The 21,525-nt window shown below is 38.9% G+C and overlaps 1 protein-coding gene across 1 annotated transcript in view; it reads left to right on the top strand.

Moving 5' to 3' along the window:
• The window catches only part of asmt2 (acetylserotonin O-methyltransferase 2), a 33,732-nt gene extending 12,207 nt beyond the window's left edge, over nt 1–21,525 (top strand). The window contains exons 4-9 of the mRNA XM_088927910.1: nt 190–319; nt 1,413–1,481; nt 2,455–2,573; nt 9,553–9,690; nt 17,581–17,703; nt 18,663–21,525. Coding sequence (XP_088784036.1) covers nt 190–319; nt 1,413–1,481; nt 2,455–2,573; nt 9,553–9,690; nt 17,581–17,703; nt 18,663–18,874 — 791 coding nt within the window. The 3' untranslated portion in view covers nt 18,875–21,525. The remainder of the gene's footprint in view (nt 1–189; nt 320–1,412; nt 1,482–2,454; nt 2,574–9,552; nt 9,691–17,580; nt 17,704–18,662) is intronic.

The raw sequence follows: 21,525 nt of genomic DNA, 5'->3' as shown, positions 1-21,525 counted from the left end.
CTGAATTTCTATAGGAGCCATTTTCAGTGACTGGTTAATTTGCTTTTAATTTAATGCTTTTGTTAACAATTTACCGCACTAATTGAGGTACCACAAATGTATCTTCTCCTTTCAGTGGGATCATATTGGTTAAGTAGAATGTGCAGTGGGGCACTGGATCAGCTGATATTTTTGTGTTTTGCATTTTAGCATTCTACAGCAACACTGATGTGGCAAACCTTTACTTGGCAAAAGGCAGCCCCAAATCTCTGTTTGGCATGGCTATCTTCAACTCTGATAACACATACCTAATGTGGGCGAACTTGACTTCTGCTGTCAGGTGGGTTTGATCTGCCAAAGAGATAAAGGCTCTGAAATGTTTGTGGAATGGCCCTGCATCTGATAAAAATGCCTTGTAACAACATTCATTGCAAGGGACACAGAGAGAATTTTTCTTTGGTATTTTTAATAGAAGAACAAGATTAAGTCCACGCTGACTTTTTTTTTTGCTGCTGAGCCATCTTCGGATCTGAGCGGGAGAGTAAGGTGGTGGGGAATCTAAAGCACAGCAGAAGAAAGGACAGAGTAGGTGTGAAGTGGCACACAGATGAGAAAGTGAGTGTTCACAAGAAGGCAGGTTGGAGTCTGAGGTGAGAAAGATGAAATCTGTAATGGGGAGGGTTTAATAAGCAATTAGTTTGTTGTTGAGAGAAGAGGAAAGTTGTGATCCAGGCTAAAGGACAGCTTCCTAATGATTTTCTGGAGCAGGAGTCTGGGAATCCCTGTAAAAAAATGCAGACAGAGAACTCAGTTCCCCCATTTCACCTCTTCTGGCCAGAATTTCACTATCGTCCTCATTGCAGTGAAAATCTTTGATCAAACAAGTAACCTAATTATACTTCTTCGGAGAGAAAATCTTTGATTTTCCCTGCTCTGACATGTCCCTTGTGATGGTCAGCCAGTCTTCTTCCTGTCTTGTCGACGTACATGACAGGGCATTTTCTATAACTGATGCAGTAAATGAGATCACTCGAGACACGTGATGTTCTCTGGGTGATTTTGAGAGAGCCCGGGTACTGTATATGCATGATGTAAGATGCATACTGTATTTGCAGGTGCCACAACAGATCCTGTTCCAGGAAAAAGTGTGGACAAGAAGGCTGTGCATATCAGGTGGTTGATAATATGGGATGATGGCGGGGGTTCTGAGAAAAATGTTTTAATGGAGGGGTCATCCTGTAAAACATAGAAGTTGTTTCTTCTTTCTGTTTTTCAGCTGGGCATTACCTTTACGTTCCTTTGCAGCCAATGAAACTGACACAGCTCCCCATTTGTAATAAAATATTTTGTAGCAGTATAAAACATGATCATGTATTGCTAATTGGTAATTTGAATGTCTTGTTTTATTATGGACAAAAATGTATATCTTACAGGGAAGGGAAAAACCAGTATGAAAAAACCTTTGGGCTTTCAGCGGAGGAACTCTTTGAAGCCCTATATAGGTGGGATAATTTTTTATATCTCTTTTATATCTTATTTTATATCACCTTTTATATCTGAATGAAGATGAATAACATTGTTATACAGTTAATTTCTTCCTTCCTTAGGACATCTGAAATCAGGTAATAGTGTAGATGTCTCCGACTCAGTTCCTGGAGAGTTTCATGCCTTGTAACTAGTCTATTAAACAGTTATATGTATATGTATGAGATTTTTCTAAAGAGTCTTTTACAGTGGATCACCGAAGACATCATTAAAGGTCCCGTTACCCATAAAACTCCTAGGAGCCTGGTTATAAGTATTTTAGTCCATGAAATGAGTGTGACACCCCAGTTGTAGTTTATTTGTATGCATGTATGTTTACTGTATCACTCCAGTTACTAGAAATAGGTAAGTTGCAATCACATTTTAGTAAAGCAATATTATATGATACTTCGATTTAATAGATTATTTCCTAATGTTTTCTTCATACTGTAATGACTGGATTACAAAATATTCTGGTTTTGAATGGTGCATTTTTAATGAGGAAAACTACAGGTAAGCAATACAGAAATACTGTAAGGTGTCCTAATACGGACAGAGCTTGTTAGAAATTTAATAAAAATTACCTCTGTAAATCATTAGCAACATTCTAGTTCAGCTAGCGTCAGATGGTAGTGCTTTGTTTTTGTTGCTTATGGGGATTTGTGTTAAGCAGATAAATATAGCTGCTATTACTTCATTCAGAATGACTCATTTTTTGTTTGCATGTGTACCATGTGTAATAAGTTCTTCTTTTATCAGAGATCACATTTAATCTTCATATACTGTATATGGTTTTGATACTTGACATGATGTTTGTCATTTTGTTAGTACTTATTGCCCATAAATACTCCTTATTCCAAATAGAATCTGCTCTGTGGTTTGAAAGGTGGTTTATTCCTTTGCTACGGCACTTACCATAGCATACTGTTCTTCTTAACTGGTGAATTTCAGATCTGAAGAAGAATTGGTGAAGTTCATGGGACTGATGAATTCAATTTGGGCCATTGATGGGCACGATGTTGTGACTGCCTTTGACCTTTCACCTTTCAAAACTATAGTTGACATTGGAGGTATGCCAGTTTATGTTTGGTTAGTGTTTGCCGCAAGGAGAAAAAGAGTTAAACAGGTAAACGGACAACTGCACTCTCAGGTACTTAAGAGTTATGGGGTATTAACGGTGTGGTGTGTGTGTGTGATTTCATCATATTCTATATTAAAGAACGGGACACTCAAAAAAGTGTGTCCTGTTTTCATTGTGTCACCTTTATTTTAAAGGTTAAAAGTAAATGAGCATTTTTGATCCCACAAAGCTGTGCTCTGAGCTTTACATGTTGTACATTCTCAATTTACAGATAAGAGTAACTACAGTTTCCATTTATTAGCTACATGTGTATCACAATCTTCAATTAGACATAGAATATTCATTCCAATTCTCTCTACTCTAGTTGCTTTCTTATCTTTATTTTGGCCATAACTGGTTCACAAAACTGGAGCCTCTAATACAGATGCAGCCATTCAAAGTGCGCGTTACAGACACGTACCGCAGGTGACGTCGCTCAGTATGACGCAAGATGACGCGGGGCACCGCAGTACGTGATTGGTTGACCGACAGGGGCACTCGTGGTCCGTTGGTCTGTCGTAGAAAGACAGTAAACGTCTTTGCTGTGCCCGTTGTAGGTATTGAATTTTACCACTGAAGGGAAATCTTAGTAGCTGAGCATAAAAAGAATAGGAGCATACTGCAACGCGTGTGAAGGTCATAAACGATATTAATTTTGGAACATAAACATACAGTGTATAGCTGGTCTTGGTACTTTAAAGAAAAAAATACACACCAGTATTCCATTTCTCCCTAAACATTTTAAGCTTCGAAGTCTTTAACTAACGCGATACCGGAGTCAGCAAGCATACTTTTAGAATTTGATTAAAAGGGAATATAATATGGAATCGCGTATCTAAAGAATTTAATAATGGTATTCGTGTGCTGCGACAGGGCTGTGTAGGGCTGTTTCGCCTGCCTGTTCATGTGAGCTGTCTTGTAGACGTGACTACCAGCTGACAGGTTGTGTTTTCGAATCCAGCTGGTGCTGGTCTTTTCTTTTAACAAACATTTCTTCGAAAAAATAGAATAGCGATATTATGGACAATCAATTGACTTTTATATTTCAAAATATCGCAACATGATCGATATTTGCGATATTTTGAACATATCTTCCCTTCTGACAGCGGTGCCTGCTTCTATTGTGTGTGTGAAAACACATAATTAGATTGCTCGTAAACCTAATCGCTTTTTCTACATAAACACAGCATGATTACTCTCTGAAAATGCTTTTCCTTTATTTTTAAAGTAGGCTCAGATTTCAACTATAGATCGTATTATTATAAACTTTCTTGGAAAAATGTATTTTATGTAAACCATGTTTGCTATTAATTCATTTAGGGCTAAAATACGTTCATTGTCTTCCAATCGAGTCGAGTTGACATTGGAAGCCTGCCACACCCGGACTGTTAAACCAACGCATTAGCACGTCAAAGCCCATTGAGGGTATTGAGCCAGTATTGGCTTTAGTATTCCCCCCCTCTCCCCTCAATTCAATTCAATTCAAGGTGTTTTATTTGCATGACAGATGGGTACAAGCAGTGTTGGGTATGTATATTGTAACGCTTACGGCAGACAGGCACTGTGTAACAGCCGGCGCACCAGAGCAGCGCACCGAGGGAGCGTCTGCATTTATAACTTGGTTTTTAAAATTAGTCAAGCAATATGAAGCATCTTCTTTTACTTTTGAGTCCCTTAAATACATTGAACACAGCTTTCTCACCACTTAAGATTGCTCTTGATACCATCCTTACACAAAGCAGAAGGGAGATTTTAGTGCCTGAGCATAAAAAGAATAGGAGCATACTGCAACGCGTGTGAAGTCCATAAACGATATTAATTTTGGAACTTAAACGTTCAGTATATGGCTGGTCTCGGTACTTTAAAGAAAACATACACACCAGTATTCCATTTCTCCCTAAACATTTTAAGCATCGAAGTCTTTAAGTAACGCGATACCGGAGTCAACAAGCATACTTTTAGAATTTGATTAAAAGGGAATATAATATGGAATCGCGTATCTCAAGAAATTAATATGCAATAACTGAGTCAAGGGACTCAGAGGATCCAAGGCTAGACTGAGTATAATAGGCTTCGGGCTTCTATTGTGACATCTACTGTAAATTACAGAAATGTTAAAAGTAAACAAAATAAAGTAACTAAAATGTGGTCTAAAATCACCCCTTTAGACACCCCTTTTACTTCACTGGTGTCAGATATGAAAGGCAATAGTCTCCCGTTCTGTCTGCTGTGTGTTGCAGCAGAGGGACTCCCTGCCGCTGAAAGGGGCAGAGTAACTTGCATGCCCTCTAGTACAGTTTACACATGCACGACTTTAAAAGCTAGCAAGACAGGTTTCGATTCACATTAGCTGGCGAGCCTTGTTAAAAAAACGAATGATAATGTAACATGCCACTGTTCATGAACAAAGTTATACTGAGATTTCCTAAGATACGCGATTAAAAAATAAATAAATAAAAATTTGAATCTCCCGCGGAACACATTCCATAAGAATCAGTGGTTTTACAGTATATATCGCCTTTAAAGGTGGCTTCTCAAAACGCTTTACGGGATAAAAACAACCAGAACAGCAGCAACAACAATATTGTATTTCGTTGCACTTTGAAAACCAAGTAATAACTTAACTATACAGTACGTGCAAACGTTTCGTATGTTGCTGTCGTGAATGTCTGCGTACCCATAAGTATCTTATTTGCCTTGAGTCTGTCTACAGTATCTCTGTCCCACTACCCCCATCTCTCCCTCAATTCAATTCAAGGTGTTTTATTTGCATGACAGATGGGTGCAATTCTTGTTGGGAATGTATACTTTGATATTTACACCCGGCGCGGCACCGAGGGAGCATCTGCATTTATAACTTGGTTTTTAAAATTAGTCAAGCAATATGAAGCATCTTCTTTTACTTTTGAGTCCCTTAAATACATTGAACACAGCTTTCTCACCACTTAAGATTGCTCTTGATACCATCCTTACACAAAGCAGAAGGGAGATTTTAGTGCCTGAGCATAAAAAGAATAGGAGCATACTGCAACGCGTGTGAAGTCCATAAACGATATTAATTTTGGAACTTAAACGTTCAGTATATGGCTGGTCTCGGTACTTTAAAGAAAACATACACACCAGTATTCCATTTCTCCCTAAACATTTTAAGCATCGAAGTCTTTAAGTAACGCGATACCGGAGTCAACAAGCATACTTTTAGAATTTGATTAAAAGGGAATATAATATGGAATCGCGTATCTCAAGAAATTAATATGCAATAACTGAGTCAAGGGACTCAGAGGATCCAAGGCTAGACTGAGTATAATAGGCTTCGGGCTTCTATTGTGACATCTACTGTAAATTACAGAAATGTTAAAAGTAAACAAAATAAAGTAACTAAAATGTGGTCTAAAATCACCCCTTTAGACACCCCTTTTACTTCACTGGTGTCAGATATGAAAGGCAATAGTCTCCCGTTCTGTCTGCTGTGTGTTGCAGCAGAGGGACTCCCTGCCGCTGAAAGGGGCAGAGTAACTTGCATGCCCTCTAGTACAGTTTACACATGCACGACTTTAAAAGCTAGCAAGACAGGTTTCGATTCACATTAGCTGGCGAGCCTTGTTAAAAAAACGAATGATAATGTAACATGCCACTGTTCATGAACAAAGTTATACTGAGATTTCCTAAGATACGCGATTAAAAAATAAATAAATAAAAATTTGAATCTCCTGCGGAGCACATTCCATAAGAATCAGTGGTTTTACAGTATATATCGCCTTTAAAGGTGGCTTCTCAAAACGCTTTACGGGATAAAAACAACCAGAACAGCAGCAACAACAATATTGTATTTCGTTGCACTTTGAAAACCAAGTAATAACTTAACTATACAGTACGTGCAAACGTTTCGTATGTTGCTGTCGTGAATGCCTGCGTACCCATAAGTATCTTATTTGCCTTGAGTCTGTCTACAGTATCTCTGTCCCACTACCCCCATCTCTCCCTCAATTCAATTCAAGGTGTTTTATTTGTTTGACAGATGGGTACAATTCTTGTTGGGAATGTATACTTTGATATTTACACCCGGCGCGGCACCGAGGGAGCGTCTGCATCTATAACTTGGTTTTTAAAATTAGTCACGCAATATGAAGCATCTTCTTTTACTTCTGAGTCCCTTAAATACATTGAACACAGCTTTCTCACCATCCTTACACAAAGCAGAAACTGTCCGATGACTCACAGTACAAGTGGAAAGATTACAGATTTTAATCGTCTTTAATTTTGTCTTTAATTTTGCCTGTGGAGTGTATCTTATTAAGCTCTAAATTGCATTTTGAGCGCGGTTTTTTACTTTTTTTTAATTGCATTTTGGGCGCGGACAGCACATACAAGGGTTAATGAACTGCGCCAAGAAATTTAAAATAGTATTCTTTAGGTGTGAGGGTAGGAGTGGACCGCAGCAGGCATAATCAGCAAACCAGGAAAACAAAGAACAGGACAGGTGAGATGTGTATCCAGAAAGCGAGTGATCAGAAAAAGGAAATGGAAAACGCAGAAAAAGAAAACGCTTTACAGGATAAAAACAATAACAACAGTAGTGGCTGGGCAAACGATTTTTTTTATCGAAATACAAATTGAGATACTGTACTGTATAATGATGTGCATGAACAAAGGTATACTGCAATTTTCCTTAGATACGCGATTAATGCTTCGTAGGAGGAGGCGGTCTTTTCCTCTTGTCTAACAGTTTGTCCACAAACAAAACATTCCTGTTAGACAAAAGGAATTGAAAAAAAACAATTTTGTCAATGAAAACCGGTGTGTGTGTGTCTCCCTGCTGGATGTTCCTCTCACAAACTGCTGAATGAATAAAATAATTTTATTGAAAATGCGTTTGCGATTGTCTGGTATTTAATCTGGTCCCTTTTAACTGTTTTTCGATCTACTGTATTGCTTTGAGATGCCACTTTTAAAGGCGATATGTAAAATAAAGTTTTTATTATTGTTATAGAGAAACATGATCAGATTTTCCCTGGTTCAGAAAAAAGATCTAAAGTGCTACACATAACTTTCTTAATTCGATGTATTTAAAGCAGTGAACTACTGTAGGTGTCACATAACATTCAGAAATACAATCACGTATTTGACAAATAAAAACGATTATAATCTAATCCTTCCACGTTTGATCCCAAAATCCCAAGAAATATAAATCTTGACGGGTAGAAAGCTATGCTGAAAGTTTATTAAGATGCTTAGAAGACAAAGATACTGTATCAATTTATGTTGCATTAGCCTGATTATGATTAAAAAACACATATAATTAAACACGCGTTTGCGATTTAAATCAGAACACGATTTAAATCAATATCGATTCCATATTATATTAGCAGAAAAGCTTAAAACTACCACTTTTTCACACGCTATTTCACATGCTAGTTAAATACTTCGATGCTTAAAATCGTTAGGGAGAAATGGAATACCGGTGTGTATTTTTCCTTTAAAGTGCCGAATCCTGGAATCTGACTGGCTGACACCCCTCTGAAGTGGTTCCATAAAATCTGGTATACGGAAAAGAAAGCGTTGATAAATACAAGTGTCTTTTAATACACTCTTTGCTGTGCTCTTGAGGATCCTTGTGATATTTTAAGCTCTAGTTGAATGATAAGTGTCGCATTTTAAATCATTTTCGTAGTTAGAAATTATGAAACGCCCTGTTAAAAGCAAGGAAGTTTTTATGCCCGTTGAAGTAAAACAAAATGCCTGACAAAGTATGGCTTGGACAGATTCCAAGTGCTTGTACAAATGTGCTAAAGAAATTATACTTTGAGTATACAGCTTGTCTAAAGTCATCCATTATTAATACTATTAGTAATATCTTCAGTAAAGGCTTTGATGCATAAATATTTATGATAAAGGTAGGCTGTGTACTTTTGTCCAACTGAGCAATCTTGCTTTCATAAAATATACCAACATTTTAATGACTGATGATTAACATGCTGTAATACACAGTTCAAAATTAAAGGCTCAAATGCTGTACATGAGAGGTTAAGCTCCCCCTGGCGGTTTTACAAGGCGACGCCGGATAGTTAACCACGTGACACCACGTTAACTGCGTCATACCGCGTGATACTGTGACACGCCCACCGGGGTATGCCGCGAAATACCTCACGCATTTTGAATGGCTGCATCTGTATATGATTTGAAGATATGTTGCATAGAAAAGTTTCTGGAATTAAGCAAATTACTTTCTGGAATCCTTATGAGATCTTGAATTGGAGAAAGAGAAGGGCACCTCAATTTGAAATAGAGACCAATGTAAAAATGTAGCTCTTCATGATTATAGTCTGAATCATTCAGATTCCATTTTTGTGAATGGAAAGAGGGTGAGATTACAGGCTGTTATGGAAAAGGTGCTTTGTCTATTTTGTCAACCATAAAGTCCCAAGTGTTGGTCTGTGGTGGTAATTTTCTAAAGGAAGGCCACAGCTCTTGTCTGAGTAAACCTTTCTGAAAGGTGTGTCTTATTTTCCTCTGCTCTTTAGTTCAAATGTTCAAGGTGCTATATAGTGCACAATTACTTAATTGAAGAGGGCATTTTGTTTTTACATTCATAAAGTCATCATGGACATCAGGAGTTTTTGATTTATAGACCAGTGTTACTGTCACTGTTGAAACTGATGTTCCAAGCCTGATCGTGCTAGAAGGTCTAAGCATTAGTTAGCTGGAATGTGTCCATTCGTGGTAAAAACTATTTTAGATATAAAAATAAAAACAATAGAAAACCTTTGCTCATCGAACAGTAACCTAGAAAAAACATATTCTCTACCTGTCAATACCTGAAATAAATATGCAGACCTGTTATGTTAGTTGAAAGGAACCTCTAATTCCATTTATATACTGTAAAGCAGCTCGACTTCCAGCTTTGTTCTTCTCTCTCTGTTGTCCTCCAGGCTGCACAGGAGCTCTGGCCCGCGAGCTGTCCCGGGCCTATCCAGACTCCTCTGTCATCATCTTTGACTTGCCTCAAGTGGTGCAAGCTTCCAAGAAGAACTATTCTCAACCTAGCGACACCTTTACATTTCAAGAAGGTAGGGTTGTTTTTTTTGGTGTCTGGACATCAAGGACACTGACTGCGAATAGGCAGGGAAAAAGTAGGGCTGCTTTTTGATCAAGGTAGTGGTGTTCTGAAATTAGGAATTGTGAAATTTCACTCAGTTTAAGCAGGTTTTGGTTATGAATCTTAGAAATTCAGAAGAACTATACTCTCATCTGGGACTATATTCCTTCATCTTTTTCTGATATTTGATGTACAGTGCAATACAAGTGCAATTAGCACCACTAGAGAGAGTCTGTATAAAATGGCTTTATCCTCAACAGCTGTTACAATGTCCTGAGTTCTTAAAACACAGTGTTTCAAGTTTAATATTAGGTATTTTTTTGCTTTTGGTGTATATTTACATTTAACAATACCAAGAGACTGTGCTTCCGTTGTTTGCTGGGATCCAAATTGCTTCAGTGTTTTAGGCTTTTTCAAAGCTTTTTGTTTAATCTTGGTTTCACTGTGCATTATGTTGTCTAATATGAAGGAGCATAAAGAAGGCAAACCATTCATCTAAGCCCATCAGAAAGGATTTATGCTGTCTTAGGTCTTTTAAAGGCTCTGGCTATAGAAATATGGAGCTGACAGCGGCGGTGAATTGTGCAGCTACTGTATAATTAACTTTCAGTGACGTTTAGTATCTGCTAGAGGTGGAAATTGGGATAAATTCATGCCATTCGGGCAAAGTGACAGGATAACACACTTGCAGTGCTGTCAGTCAAAACAATAATATAGAGCTTATGCATGACCTAATATTTCACTTTGTTCTTATGCAAACTATACCAGTGCATTGGAGAGTTTTAGTTTAAAATGTGTAAAGACTTCCTTGGCAAATCTAATCACTCTAGCAGAGTAAATATTAAATGTATTGCTTTTACTTATGTCATGAGCTGTTCAAATGTTACACATCTGTAAGAAGGGTTACAGAATACAACAACTTTAACTGTTGAATGACAATGTACTTTTTAAGCAGAAAAATAAACAGGAAGGTTGCAAAATAACAAATGACACTATATCATTTATGTGAAATGATTGAGAGAAGTGTTTTAAGTTGGAGTGTAAGTGCGCCATCTAGAGCACAACTCTAGGAACTTCAGTCAGGGGAATTGAGAATCTTTTGAGAGAGAAGTGAATTGTTTGTGTGCTGCAAATCAGAACGGTTCTTGCTGCAGTTCTTTCAGTGTTATGGTAAAAAGTTGTCAGCGCCACATTGGAAGTTGAAGGTAGCTTTTTTTTCTGACTTGTAATTTTGTGTACTGATTTAATCCTACTGACCTGGGGGATATTCACTGAGCTTTCTTCTGTTTTTTTATTATAAATGTGTTAATTTTAATCACAAGCCTAGGTTCCATGCTTAGAAAAACACAAAATAGGACATTTATTTTAAGCTTTTCCAACAGACATCATATTTCAATGCAATATTTTATGGGCAAACTGTTTTGTTTTCTTTGGTGAATGAACTTTGTCTTTGTTAAACAAATGTAGAGGAAATGAGAAAAGGGGAAAGATTTAGGCATGTTTCCCTGCTTTGTGGGGAAGATAGTCACCTCCAGATATTGGTAACCTTGGTAAAAGAGTGTGATGGAGCAAGCTGTGGCTTAGTTAAAGCCTTAGATTCTCTGCAGTAAATTGGACACACCGGTCTTGACTGAGTGATTGAATTCCTGCGGACCGGAATTCAGTCACAGAAAAAGGGGTTTGTCTGTTTGGCCCCTGTGCTTAATTGAACACTCCTCAGGAGTAGCAGCAATAGTAGCAGTAGTAGCAATAGTCATTATATCAGCATTCAGGTGCAGAGGGCAGGGGAGCTGTGTCTAAGCTCCTGCAGTTTAGGGAGGGAGTGTTAGTAGTTTCCTGAACTGTAGGGAGTTGAGATAGTACAGGAGTGTTTATTCAGCTCCTGTGCTTTAATATCAGCCAGCCAGCAGTCCCAACCAGGTTCAGATTTGAGAAAAAGACAGTGAAGACTTGCAGGGATTTTATGGTGGATTAGTAAACAAAGATGGATTCACTTAAGAGTTTAGTAGTCTTTCTAGCACGTCTTGTATTCTTTTATTAGTTTGAATTCTCTGTAGTCTTTATAGTGCACTAGATTAGTAGTGTTCAAAAGTTGATCTAGATCTCAGAAGAGATGGGCAACATGTATCTTCCGTGGAAAGGTGAGCCTGATTGAGTTTTCCAGGGCTTCCAGAAAATAAGTGAAAAGTTTTCTTTTACACAGAAGAAGAGAAACTGAGAGATGTTTAATGGGAGAAGAGGAGCTGAAGATCTTCTCGGAACTAATATCTCTGTGAAGGACTGGCTTTTGGAACTGAGCAGGCTTCTCTGAAAGGGGACCACTGCAATGCCATTCTCCCATCCACTGCAACGTCAGGACTATCCATCTAGCCATTCAATGCTGGACAAAATCAAGCTTTAGCTGTGCTTCGGCCTGGAATGTCCCAGCAGGCTTTTTGTTGCATGAAAGCTATGAGTGTACTTCTAAGCTGATTAAATGTCAATCATAACATCAATGACGGGGTACATTAAAGATATCTAAAGGACATTGAAGAAGAAACCACTACTCTCTTAAAAACATTGCAACTTGGGTCAGTTCACCAAAGCGCACCTGGACAACCCACAAGATTACAGAAAGAATGTTCTCTGGACAGATTAGTAATTAGCTGAACTTTGATTAAAAATTAGAAACCTTTTGTCTGGTGAAAGTCAAACACTGTCTTCCAACAGAAGAACCTTATTCTAACCATCAAAGGTTGGTGGTGTCAGCGTCCTGGTTTGAGCTGTTTTTGCTGCCTCAGAACCCTGTCAGCTTACAATCATCGACAGAACCATGAATTCCGTGTTGCATCAGCAGATTCTGGAGTATAATGTCTGGGCATCTATTTGTCAGCGGAAGCTGAGCCAAAAGTGGGTCATGCAGCAAGAAAGTGATCCTGAAAGTATAAGCAGATCTTCAACAGACTGACTGAAGAAGAAAATAATTTGCATTATGGATTGACCAAATCAAAGTTCAGATCTAACCTCCTCTGAAATATTATAACAGGACTTGGAGCAAGCAGTTTGTGTAAGGAAACCCTTGAAATGTCACTAACGTGAAGCAGTTCTGTAAGAAAAAATGGGCCAAAGTTCCTAGAAGTTAATAAACATTTACAGGAAACATCTATTTAAAGTTATTGCTACTTAAGAAGGTACCACCTGTTATTGAATTTATTAATTTAACAGTCCACAAACATATTTGCCAAGAGGATATTTACTGTTCAAACATTTTTTTTTAATAACTCAAATAGACAGTATGTGGTAATGTTATGTATTTATTCAGGTTCTCTTAATTTGTATTAAGACTTTGTCTAATTAAGTTCTAATGATTATTTAGGTCTAAAATATACAAAAGTACCCCCTTTGGGCTTCACACGCTTTTCCCAGACCTGCACATATTCTGCACATTTACTCAACACAGAGATTTTATATAATCAAGCATTCCTTAATTACAAGCATTCCATGTGAGATGAAATCTTTTAAATAAATGAATCCTCCTGCCTATAAAAACATTCCAAATACCCTATCAAGACTTGTCTAGTGTTTTAATATACATGTGTATAGCAATTCAATTAGTTTAATGTATTTAGAAATATGGATATAATTATCTCTAACAGTTTAGTTTAAAATACAGTATAATAAAACTGTTTGTGGAAAGAGCTTTAAATGTGATGCTGTGTTCAGTCCATAAGTACAGAAGCTTATTAGCACCACAGAGGAAAAAAAAAAGTTTAATCAAGATAGTATTGCGTTTAAATAAAAAACGTATTGTGTTTATTTTGAGATAATATTGCACTTAAACGCGATAATTTGTGAACAATACTGCCTTTTTGGGAAAATAATCTAAAGGAGCATGTGTACCGTCTTCAGTATACATGAAGTAGAATAGCCTGTGATTGAGCATTCCTGGGTTACACACGTGTCGTTTTCACCATTTCTGTGATAAGTAGAATGACACAGCTTTCCAAACATATGAGAAACTGCAAAAATGTGTACTGTACATAGGTTTTTGCCTACTCTTTAAAAATTGAATGGAATTAATTTACGATGACATGACAGTAAGACTTATACCGACTTTTGGCTTCCTGTTACTACTTTAACGCAATACTATCTCGTATAAATGCAATAAGCTTCTGAACTAAATGCATCATGTATCTCGTTTAAACGCCCAAAAAAATTCTACGTGATGCTAATTTGTACAGAAGCTTAAGATGTTAAAGTATTAAGTTGGAATATCCAGAATGTTACTGTCTTAAAAGTATATTGTTAATATCATTCTCTCTCCTGGAAGGAAAAGTGCGGGAAGATTGATACATTAGAATAAAATAAAACACAAGTAAACAAAAACAAATTATCCACCCATCCATTTTCACTCCACTTTTCCTGGTGACGGTCACGGTTGCAGCAGGCCGAGTAGATCAGCCCAGACTTCCCTGTCCCCAGCAACAGACTCCAGCTCCTCCTGGGGGATCCCCAGGCGCTCCCAAGCCAGCTGAGAGATATAAACCCTCCAGCGTGTCCTGGGTCTGGCATGGGGTCTCCGCCCAGTGGGACGTGCCCAGAACAGCTCCAGCGGAAGCCGACTGGGGGGGACATCCTAATGAGATGCCCAAACGGAATGCACCCTGCCAGGGACAGGGCTAACTGGGACCTGCCCCTGGAGCCAGGCCTGGGGGTGGCTTTCACCTGGTGGCTGGGGAGCCCACATAACCCGGCCGGGCTCAGCCCGAAAAGGCAATGTAGGGCCGTCTTGTGGGCCTGCAAAACGAAGGCTGGGGGTCAGGTGCGATGCCAGCTTAGTGGCAGGCATAAGTGGAAAGGACCTAGACGGACTAGACCCTGACAATGGAGACTGCACCACTTCACCATTCCATGCGCAGTTTATTTTTGAGTGCACTACATTTGTTTTTCAAAACCAAACATTCAGTCCCATGAATCAAAAAAAAAATTGGGTCCAAGTAATTAGGTAGAGTGCAACTTATGGTAATAATCTTGATGAGGAATAAAGAAAACAATTTCTGAAATTTGGTGCTTTGCTTTCAAAATATGATTACTATTGCAAATATAGAAGGAGGAACATTTCACGTCACATAAAAGGTGTGAATTATCTCCTAAAGGACACGCGCGTGTGAGACAAGAGTCAGAGAAAGATGAACTGGGATTTTGTAAATGTGTGCAGCATATGCGTCCTATGATGAATAACACATTGGAGGTACTGACGGGCACTGCTCTGTTTTTTGATACAGAAGGTCAAAATGGTTTCACTACTCCAAGCTGCCAGTAGAGGTCTGTGCTGCACTCTTCTGAGATGTTTTCAAGGGAACATTCAATGAGTCTCATTGGGTTTGCGTCAGTATTGTACATTTCAGCTTTTAAAGTAATGCCCTAGGTAGAGGAATAACTGCATTTTTGATTTTGTAAAGTTTGTGTTTCTATGAAAAAAAGCATCAGGGTTTGTTTTCAAATGGATTTCAGTTCAGTGGAAAGTTCTTTTCCAGTACACATAGCATAATTATCATATTGCTTATGCATACGGCAAACATGAAAACAGTTGTTGCCAAAGGATCCTTTATTATTTTGACTGTGGGGTCTTCTTATGTTTTGATAGAATTAGACTAGAAATAGAAAAGATTTTGATAGAAAAGAAGACTTTTCACCCTGGCGATGTGACGAAATATGAAATCCATTTTAAGAACAGATCTTACAACATTGTTTGGTTTGTTATTCAACTGAGGTGGCAATTTTAATTGTATGTATTTGATATCGTAAAGAAAATGTTGTAGTCAGGTCTTTATTGCATAAAACCACACGAGGTATATAAAACATAATGTGTGAACACAAAATTATTCTTTCATTTCCACTCAATACAAGATTTAATATTTTAAGGAGGTTAAAAAAAGGAAACCCCAAAACAAGTGTCCCACCTGGAAGATGAAACAAATCGTGAAAGGCTTACTTTTCTAATAGCTTTAGCAACATAAGTCAAGGCTAGTGTTACAGGTTTAGTGATGATATATTCATACAGTATATGGAGGCACAAAACCAGCAAAGAGACTATAACACTTAGAGACTAGAACACTCCGTAAGTATGTTTTGGCTCAGGAAGATGCAGTTGATATGCTATCCCCAATGAGAATCCTGTATATACTGTATCCATGATATGAAAAGTGAGGAATGGTGAATGTGGGCTGACAGGTTATTTTCAGCCCTCACTGTTGTTTTATGTTCACCTCATCTGTGTGTGTTGCGAATATGAGAGTGTAATCAGTGGGACTTTCATTCCCAGGCACTTGGCTCTTCCCCACAGAGAACTCCTTAAAGTATTTATGAGGCTGTGCCGGCTGTATACGGATACCCGGCTGCTTTACAATTCATAGAAGACATGAAAAGAAGATGGTATGAATAACAAGTGGGAGTCAAAGATGTTTGGCTCGTGCGCGTGCTTTAATGCATAAACGCGAACTTGCAAAAATCAAGCCTGTCAGGTCCAGTAACCTGAACATACGGTAGTGTTGAGCGAGAATAAGGTTAGCTTTCTGAAGGAGAGCTGCAGGGTTTTTTTTTCTTTCCTTGTGACTTTCCATGGAAGAGATCTCCAGATGTCTATCTGGGGAGGCAGAAGAAATACTGTGTCCAATTCAGGATTGCTGGGCGGCGGTCGGATCTCCCAGGACCGGCTCTAGGCTCTTGGACAGGCTCTGTCTGTAATGAGGCTCATACTTCCTGCAGGTCTCACCTCCCCGAGTAGGAGATAACAACAGCCTCTTTTAGAAGAGCTTCCATCCTCTGGGTCTATTTTTGTAAGGAAAAATTCAACTGTATTTAAATAAAAATACATGAAATAATAAATCAGAATGCCTAGCTGTAAAACGTCTTTTTTTGCCTTGAGGCCTGGAAATGTGGGCTCAAGACACATTTGTGTGAAGTTTTGGGGGCTTTTCTGTTTGCTTTAAAGAAATGCAGAGATCTTCTGAAATGAGCAAAAGTTACTCAATAAAAAAAGGTGGAGAAGAGAACAGGTTTTAGGGACTGTATATTCTGTGAAATATTATGGAACAGTGCAGGAAACAATAGCAATGAGTGAGGCAGACAAAAGGGTGAACGTTTTCACAGGTTTTTCTAGCAGAATATTGCTTTTTATATTTCATTTTTAAAATATTTTATATAGCTTCTAAAACGCATCCAAAACTGGGGAGATTGGTTTAGGCACTGAGGCTTTTGGGAATACTGCTAGCCCAGTGCATGTAATAGTCTGTATACCAAACTTGTTGAGAAATGAACTATTCTTAGTCAGAACTACTGACACCACTCCACTGCCATTGCCTTTTCTTAAGAACGTTGTATCACCCTATCTCAGGTGCAGTGCCACTTTACTTTGGGAATGTTGAAGGATCCTGAGAAACCCGGAGCTGCCCCTGTGCCCAAGATGCTAAGCCTTTTCTGTCTAGCCAACTCGAGTTCCAGAATCGTTGTTTGAATGAAGGTGCTCCAGAGAGATGTAAAAAAAAAAAATCACGGAAGTGTAGATGGGCTTAGATATTCCAAACTGGGATCTTGCTGAAGACCTCCCACAAGAGCTTCCCGGCTACAACATGCTTTATTACACAAAAGAACACACATCACAGTCTGTGCCCAAGTAGAGCATGTTAACATTACCCAATTTTAACTGTTACCATGGTGAAAGCAAGTCTCAGTAACTGCTGGAGGTGGTACAGAAAGCACGTGGCAGACTTATCTCCACAGCCCATGTTCTGCCTTAAGTACGCATGGAATCCTATAACTGTATCTGCACGTGTGCATGTTAATAGAGGCTGCTCACAGCACTCTCTGCGATTGCTTGCAGGTGACTTCTTCAGCGGGGAGGTTCCGGTGGCTGATCTGTACATTGTGTCAAGGATCCTTCACAACTGGAAGGAGGGGAAGTGTGTGCAGCTGCTGCAGAAGCTCTACGCGCGGTGCCAGCCAGGTTCTCTCCATTCTCCGTTGACATCTCGAGTGCGCGGTTGCAAGTAAAGCGCTCTAGAACTCATTTACGTGAGCTGCATTTCAGCAGCCCGCTAGGGTTTTGCATTTAAAGTGTGACTGCAATTTGGCACACGTCATAGAGGCTTTAATTCTTGGAGATTGTCTTAGGAGGTGGGCTTCTCAGGGTGATTACTTGCTCAGGCTCCGGAATACGCGCAGGTGAGAGCTGAATAACTCCGCTCTTTTCTTGAGGGGGAGAATCTGAGGTCCCTGGCAGTAATTAGCTTCATGCTTGCAGTTTTGAGATTTTCTTTTTCGGTTGGTAGGAGTTCCATCGGTTAATCCCGGCGCCCCATAAAAGTAATTAAAAACAACAACAGAGCTTTCAGAGCTTGAGATAAAATTTGTATTTTTCAGGGAGAAACATGTAAGATTGAACACCTGTTTTTCACCATCTGTATGCCAGCACTTCATAAAAGGGGTTCTAGGGCTTTCATTCATATTCCAATTACAAGATAAGTGATTGCAATTGCTAAAAATATTAGCAAGAGCAAAAATTGAACCCTAATGCAGGATTTGTTTGTGTAGAACAAGATGGGTATAAAGAAACACAATTTAACCATCAGACAATACAAGACAGGGTGGGTGTTCATTTTATGTAATAGAAAGACTTATTTGTTTATTATTTTTTTCCGTCTTAATATAATAGTATTCAACCACTAGCTTTAATTAGAATTTTTAAAGAATATTACGTGGGTTGTGTTTTAACTGTCACAAATGGGGAAAAAAAGAAATAACACATCTCTCAGGCATTGCAGATTGGAAGTATTTTTTTAAAAAGATACAGTGAAAAGGGGAATGCAAAAGAAACCCAAACCGCTCTGCTGCTGTGTACACGGGGTCAGGAGCAGATGTAGTCTGTCTTGGCGCTGGCCTCAGTGCGGTCTCTCTGCCTGTCAGGTGGCGGGGTCCTGATTGTGGAAGCCCTCCTGAGTGAGAACAGAAGAGGCCCAGTGTTCGCTCTGCACAACTCCCTCAACATGCTCGTCCACACTGAGGGCAAGGAGCGGCCGGCCCCGGAGTACTTCAAGATGCTTTCCACTGCGGGGTTCAAGGACCTCCAAGTTCGGAGAACAGGAAAATCCTATGATGCTGTTTTGGGAAGAAAATAAGCGCTAGGGAGAGGGCAGAGCACAGGTGTTTTTTTTCTAGTCTTTATGTAAAAGTGCATGCTTAGGTGCTAAATCTTTACATGGGTTGAGATCTGATTAAAACCTGTACACGCAAAAAAAGTGTTTTTAGAGAACAGCGTATTAAGTTTAATTTTCCTGAACTTGTGGTACCCGATCTAGACAATCACACAGATTTACAAGTTACCTCAGGCGAATACATGCCTACTTTTACCTCGTTTTTCTCACCTTGTAGAGTAGCAGTTACTCAGCTGTGTTGTCTTTGGACACTATAGAAAATGGACTCTGCACCACTTGGTGAGAAAAGTGTTTGCTTCTCTCTTATTTGTTCTTACTGCACCACAGTGAACACAGAAGTAATGTTGTTTACCAGGTGGATGCTGCACATTCCTAGTGGTGGGGGAGAGTCCCCATTACCTGTAAAGCGCTTTGAGTGGAGTGTCTAGAAAAGCGCTATGTAAGTGTAAGCTATTATTATTATTTACCACAGTTTTGTGTTAAATTTCCTTCAGACTGTATTGTTGAGAAATTAAAGTTCTGGGTGACGTCTCACAGTCTGCTCGTATCAGCTAAGCAGCTCCTTAACACAAAGGATTCCCCAGCTACACCATCATATCTGTCATCAGCAGTTTCCTTATACATTATTACAAACTGTTCACCAAAAGTGAGGATTGTTTTTTTAATCATGAGGCGGAAGATCATCTGTTTTTTTTTCCTTGGAATTAAATATGAAATTTTGTGTTTAAAGGAAAAAGGATTCATTAAATGTTTTTCTCCTTTTAAGGAGCATCATATGCCTTCCAATAGTTGGGATGGCAATGCGAATCTCTCAGAAGAACAAAGCCGGTAATATGTTCCCCTGCCATAAGTTTTATAATGTTTTATAATGAGGTAATTTAATTCTGGACACAAAGTTGCCCACTGTTTGGAACATGCTGGAGAAGTTTAATTATTGTAAGATTCACACAGATTAGCGACAATGGCAAACAGAAATCATCTTAAATCAACTTTTTTATTCAGATGAAATTACAGTTATAGATGAAAGTAATCACACCACCGGGAAAAAAAACCCAATATATTGGATGTAAGACACACAAAATGTCAAATACACAGTTATGTATTTTAAACTTATTAAGATGGGGTCTGAGTAAATGAAAAGGGTACGAAAAACATTCATAGTTGGACAAAGTCAGTGAGATAACTGAAGAATTTGTACACTTAATATACAGCGGGTATAGAAAGTCATCAGTACCTTTCAAAATGTTCACCTTTTCTTGCCCTAAAGCCCAAAAAGACGGCAAATAAAATCATCAGACTAGTTCCAGTTTTATTTACAAATTGTACATTGCAACATCCACATGAAAAAAGAATAACTGTGTTGGATAAGAGAACACCCCCCTGATTTAATACTTGGTGAAAGCACCTTTTGCTTGAATTACAGCCTTAAGTCTGTTTGGATACATCTCTACCAACTTTGCACACCTAGAGGGAGGAATATTTGCCCATTCCTCCTTACAGAATTGTTCAAGCTCAGTCAAACTGCGTGGTGACCGTTGATGAACCTCCCTCTTCAAGTCATTCCAAAGGTTTTCAATGGGATTTAGGTCGGGGCTCTGACTAGGCCGCTCAAGGACATTCACCTTCCTGTTCTTCAGCCACTGTACGGTTGCTTTAATGGTGTGCTTTGGGTCATTGTCATGTTAAATGGTGGACCATCATGCTCAACTTCCTGGCTGAGGGCTGCAGGTTTTCTTCAAGAATGTTCCTGTATTTTGCACCACCCATCTTCCCTTCTATCCTGACAAGTACCCCAGTCCCAGCTGAAGAGAAACACCCAAAAAACAGGATGCTGCCACCACTGTGCTTTACTGTAGGAATGGTGTTCTTTGGATGGTAAGATGTATTGGGTTTTCACCAGACGTATCATTTTGCATTTCGGCCAAAAAGGTCGATTTTGATCTCATATGACCAAAGCATCTTTAAGGTACTTTTGACACCCTCCCATACAGGCCAGATTTGTGGAGCGCTTGTGATACTGTTGTCACAAGAACACAATGACCAGTCTTTGCCACGAAGGCCTGTAGCTCATTCAGAGTTGCCATCGGCCTCTTGGTAGCCTCTATGATCAGCCTCCTTCTTGCTCGGTCATCCAGTTTGGAGGGATGGCCTGATCTAGGCAAGGTCTGGGTGGTGCCATACACCTTCTATTTATTTATGATGGTCTTGACTGTGCTCCATGGGATGCTTAAAGCCTTTGAAATATTTTTATACCGATCTCCTGACTTGTGCCTTTCCACAGCTTTATCTCAAAGTTCTTTTGAAAGCACCTTTCTCCCTATAGTGGATTCCTTGGACTTCCACACAGTGGAATCTTCTAGAAATAGCTGCTTTTATACTGAACTAATCAAAATCACCATAGTTGATCACAGGTGGGAGCTAACTAGTTTGTTGCGTGATCTGTAAGGTGATTGGTTATACCTGAGCAAGTTTACAAATGCAGTTGTAATGGGGTGTTCATTTATCCAAATAAGGTATTTTACTGTTGTAATATTAATTTTCATAATGTTTAAGAATTTTATTTTCACTAGGCTAATGTGAGCTACTGAGTGTAAATAAAAATGGAACAAGCCTAA

This window comes from Atractosteus spatula, chromosome 1 (assembly GCF_055471065.1).
Source record: "Atractosteus spatula isolate fAtrSpa1 chromosome 1, fAtrSpa1.hap1, whole genome shotgun sequence".
Taxonomy (NCBI): Eukaryota; Metazoa; Chordata; class Actinopteri; order Semionotiformes; family Lepisosteidae; genus Atractosteus; species Atractosteus spatula.
The sequence above is the reverse complement of the archived record's forward strand: the minus strand, read 5'-3'. Positions and strand labels throughout refer to the sequence as shown.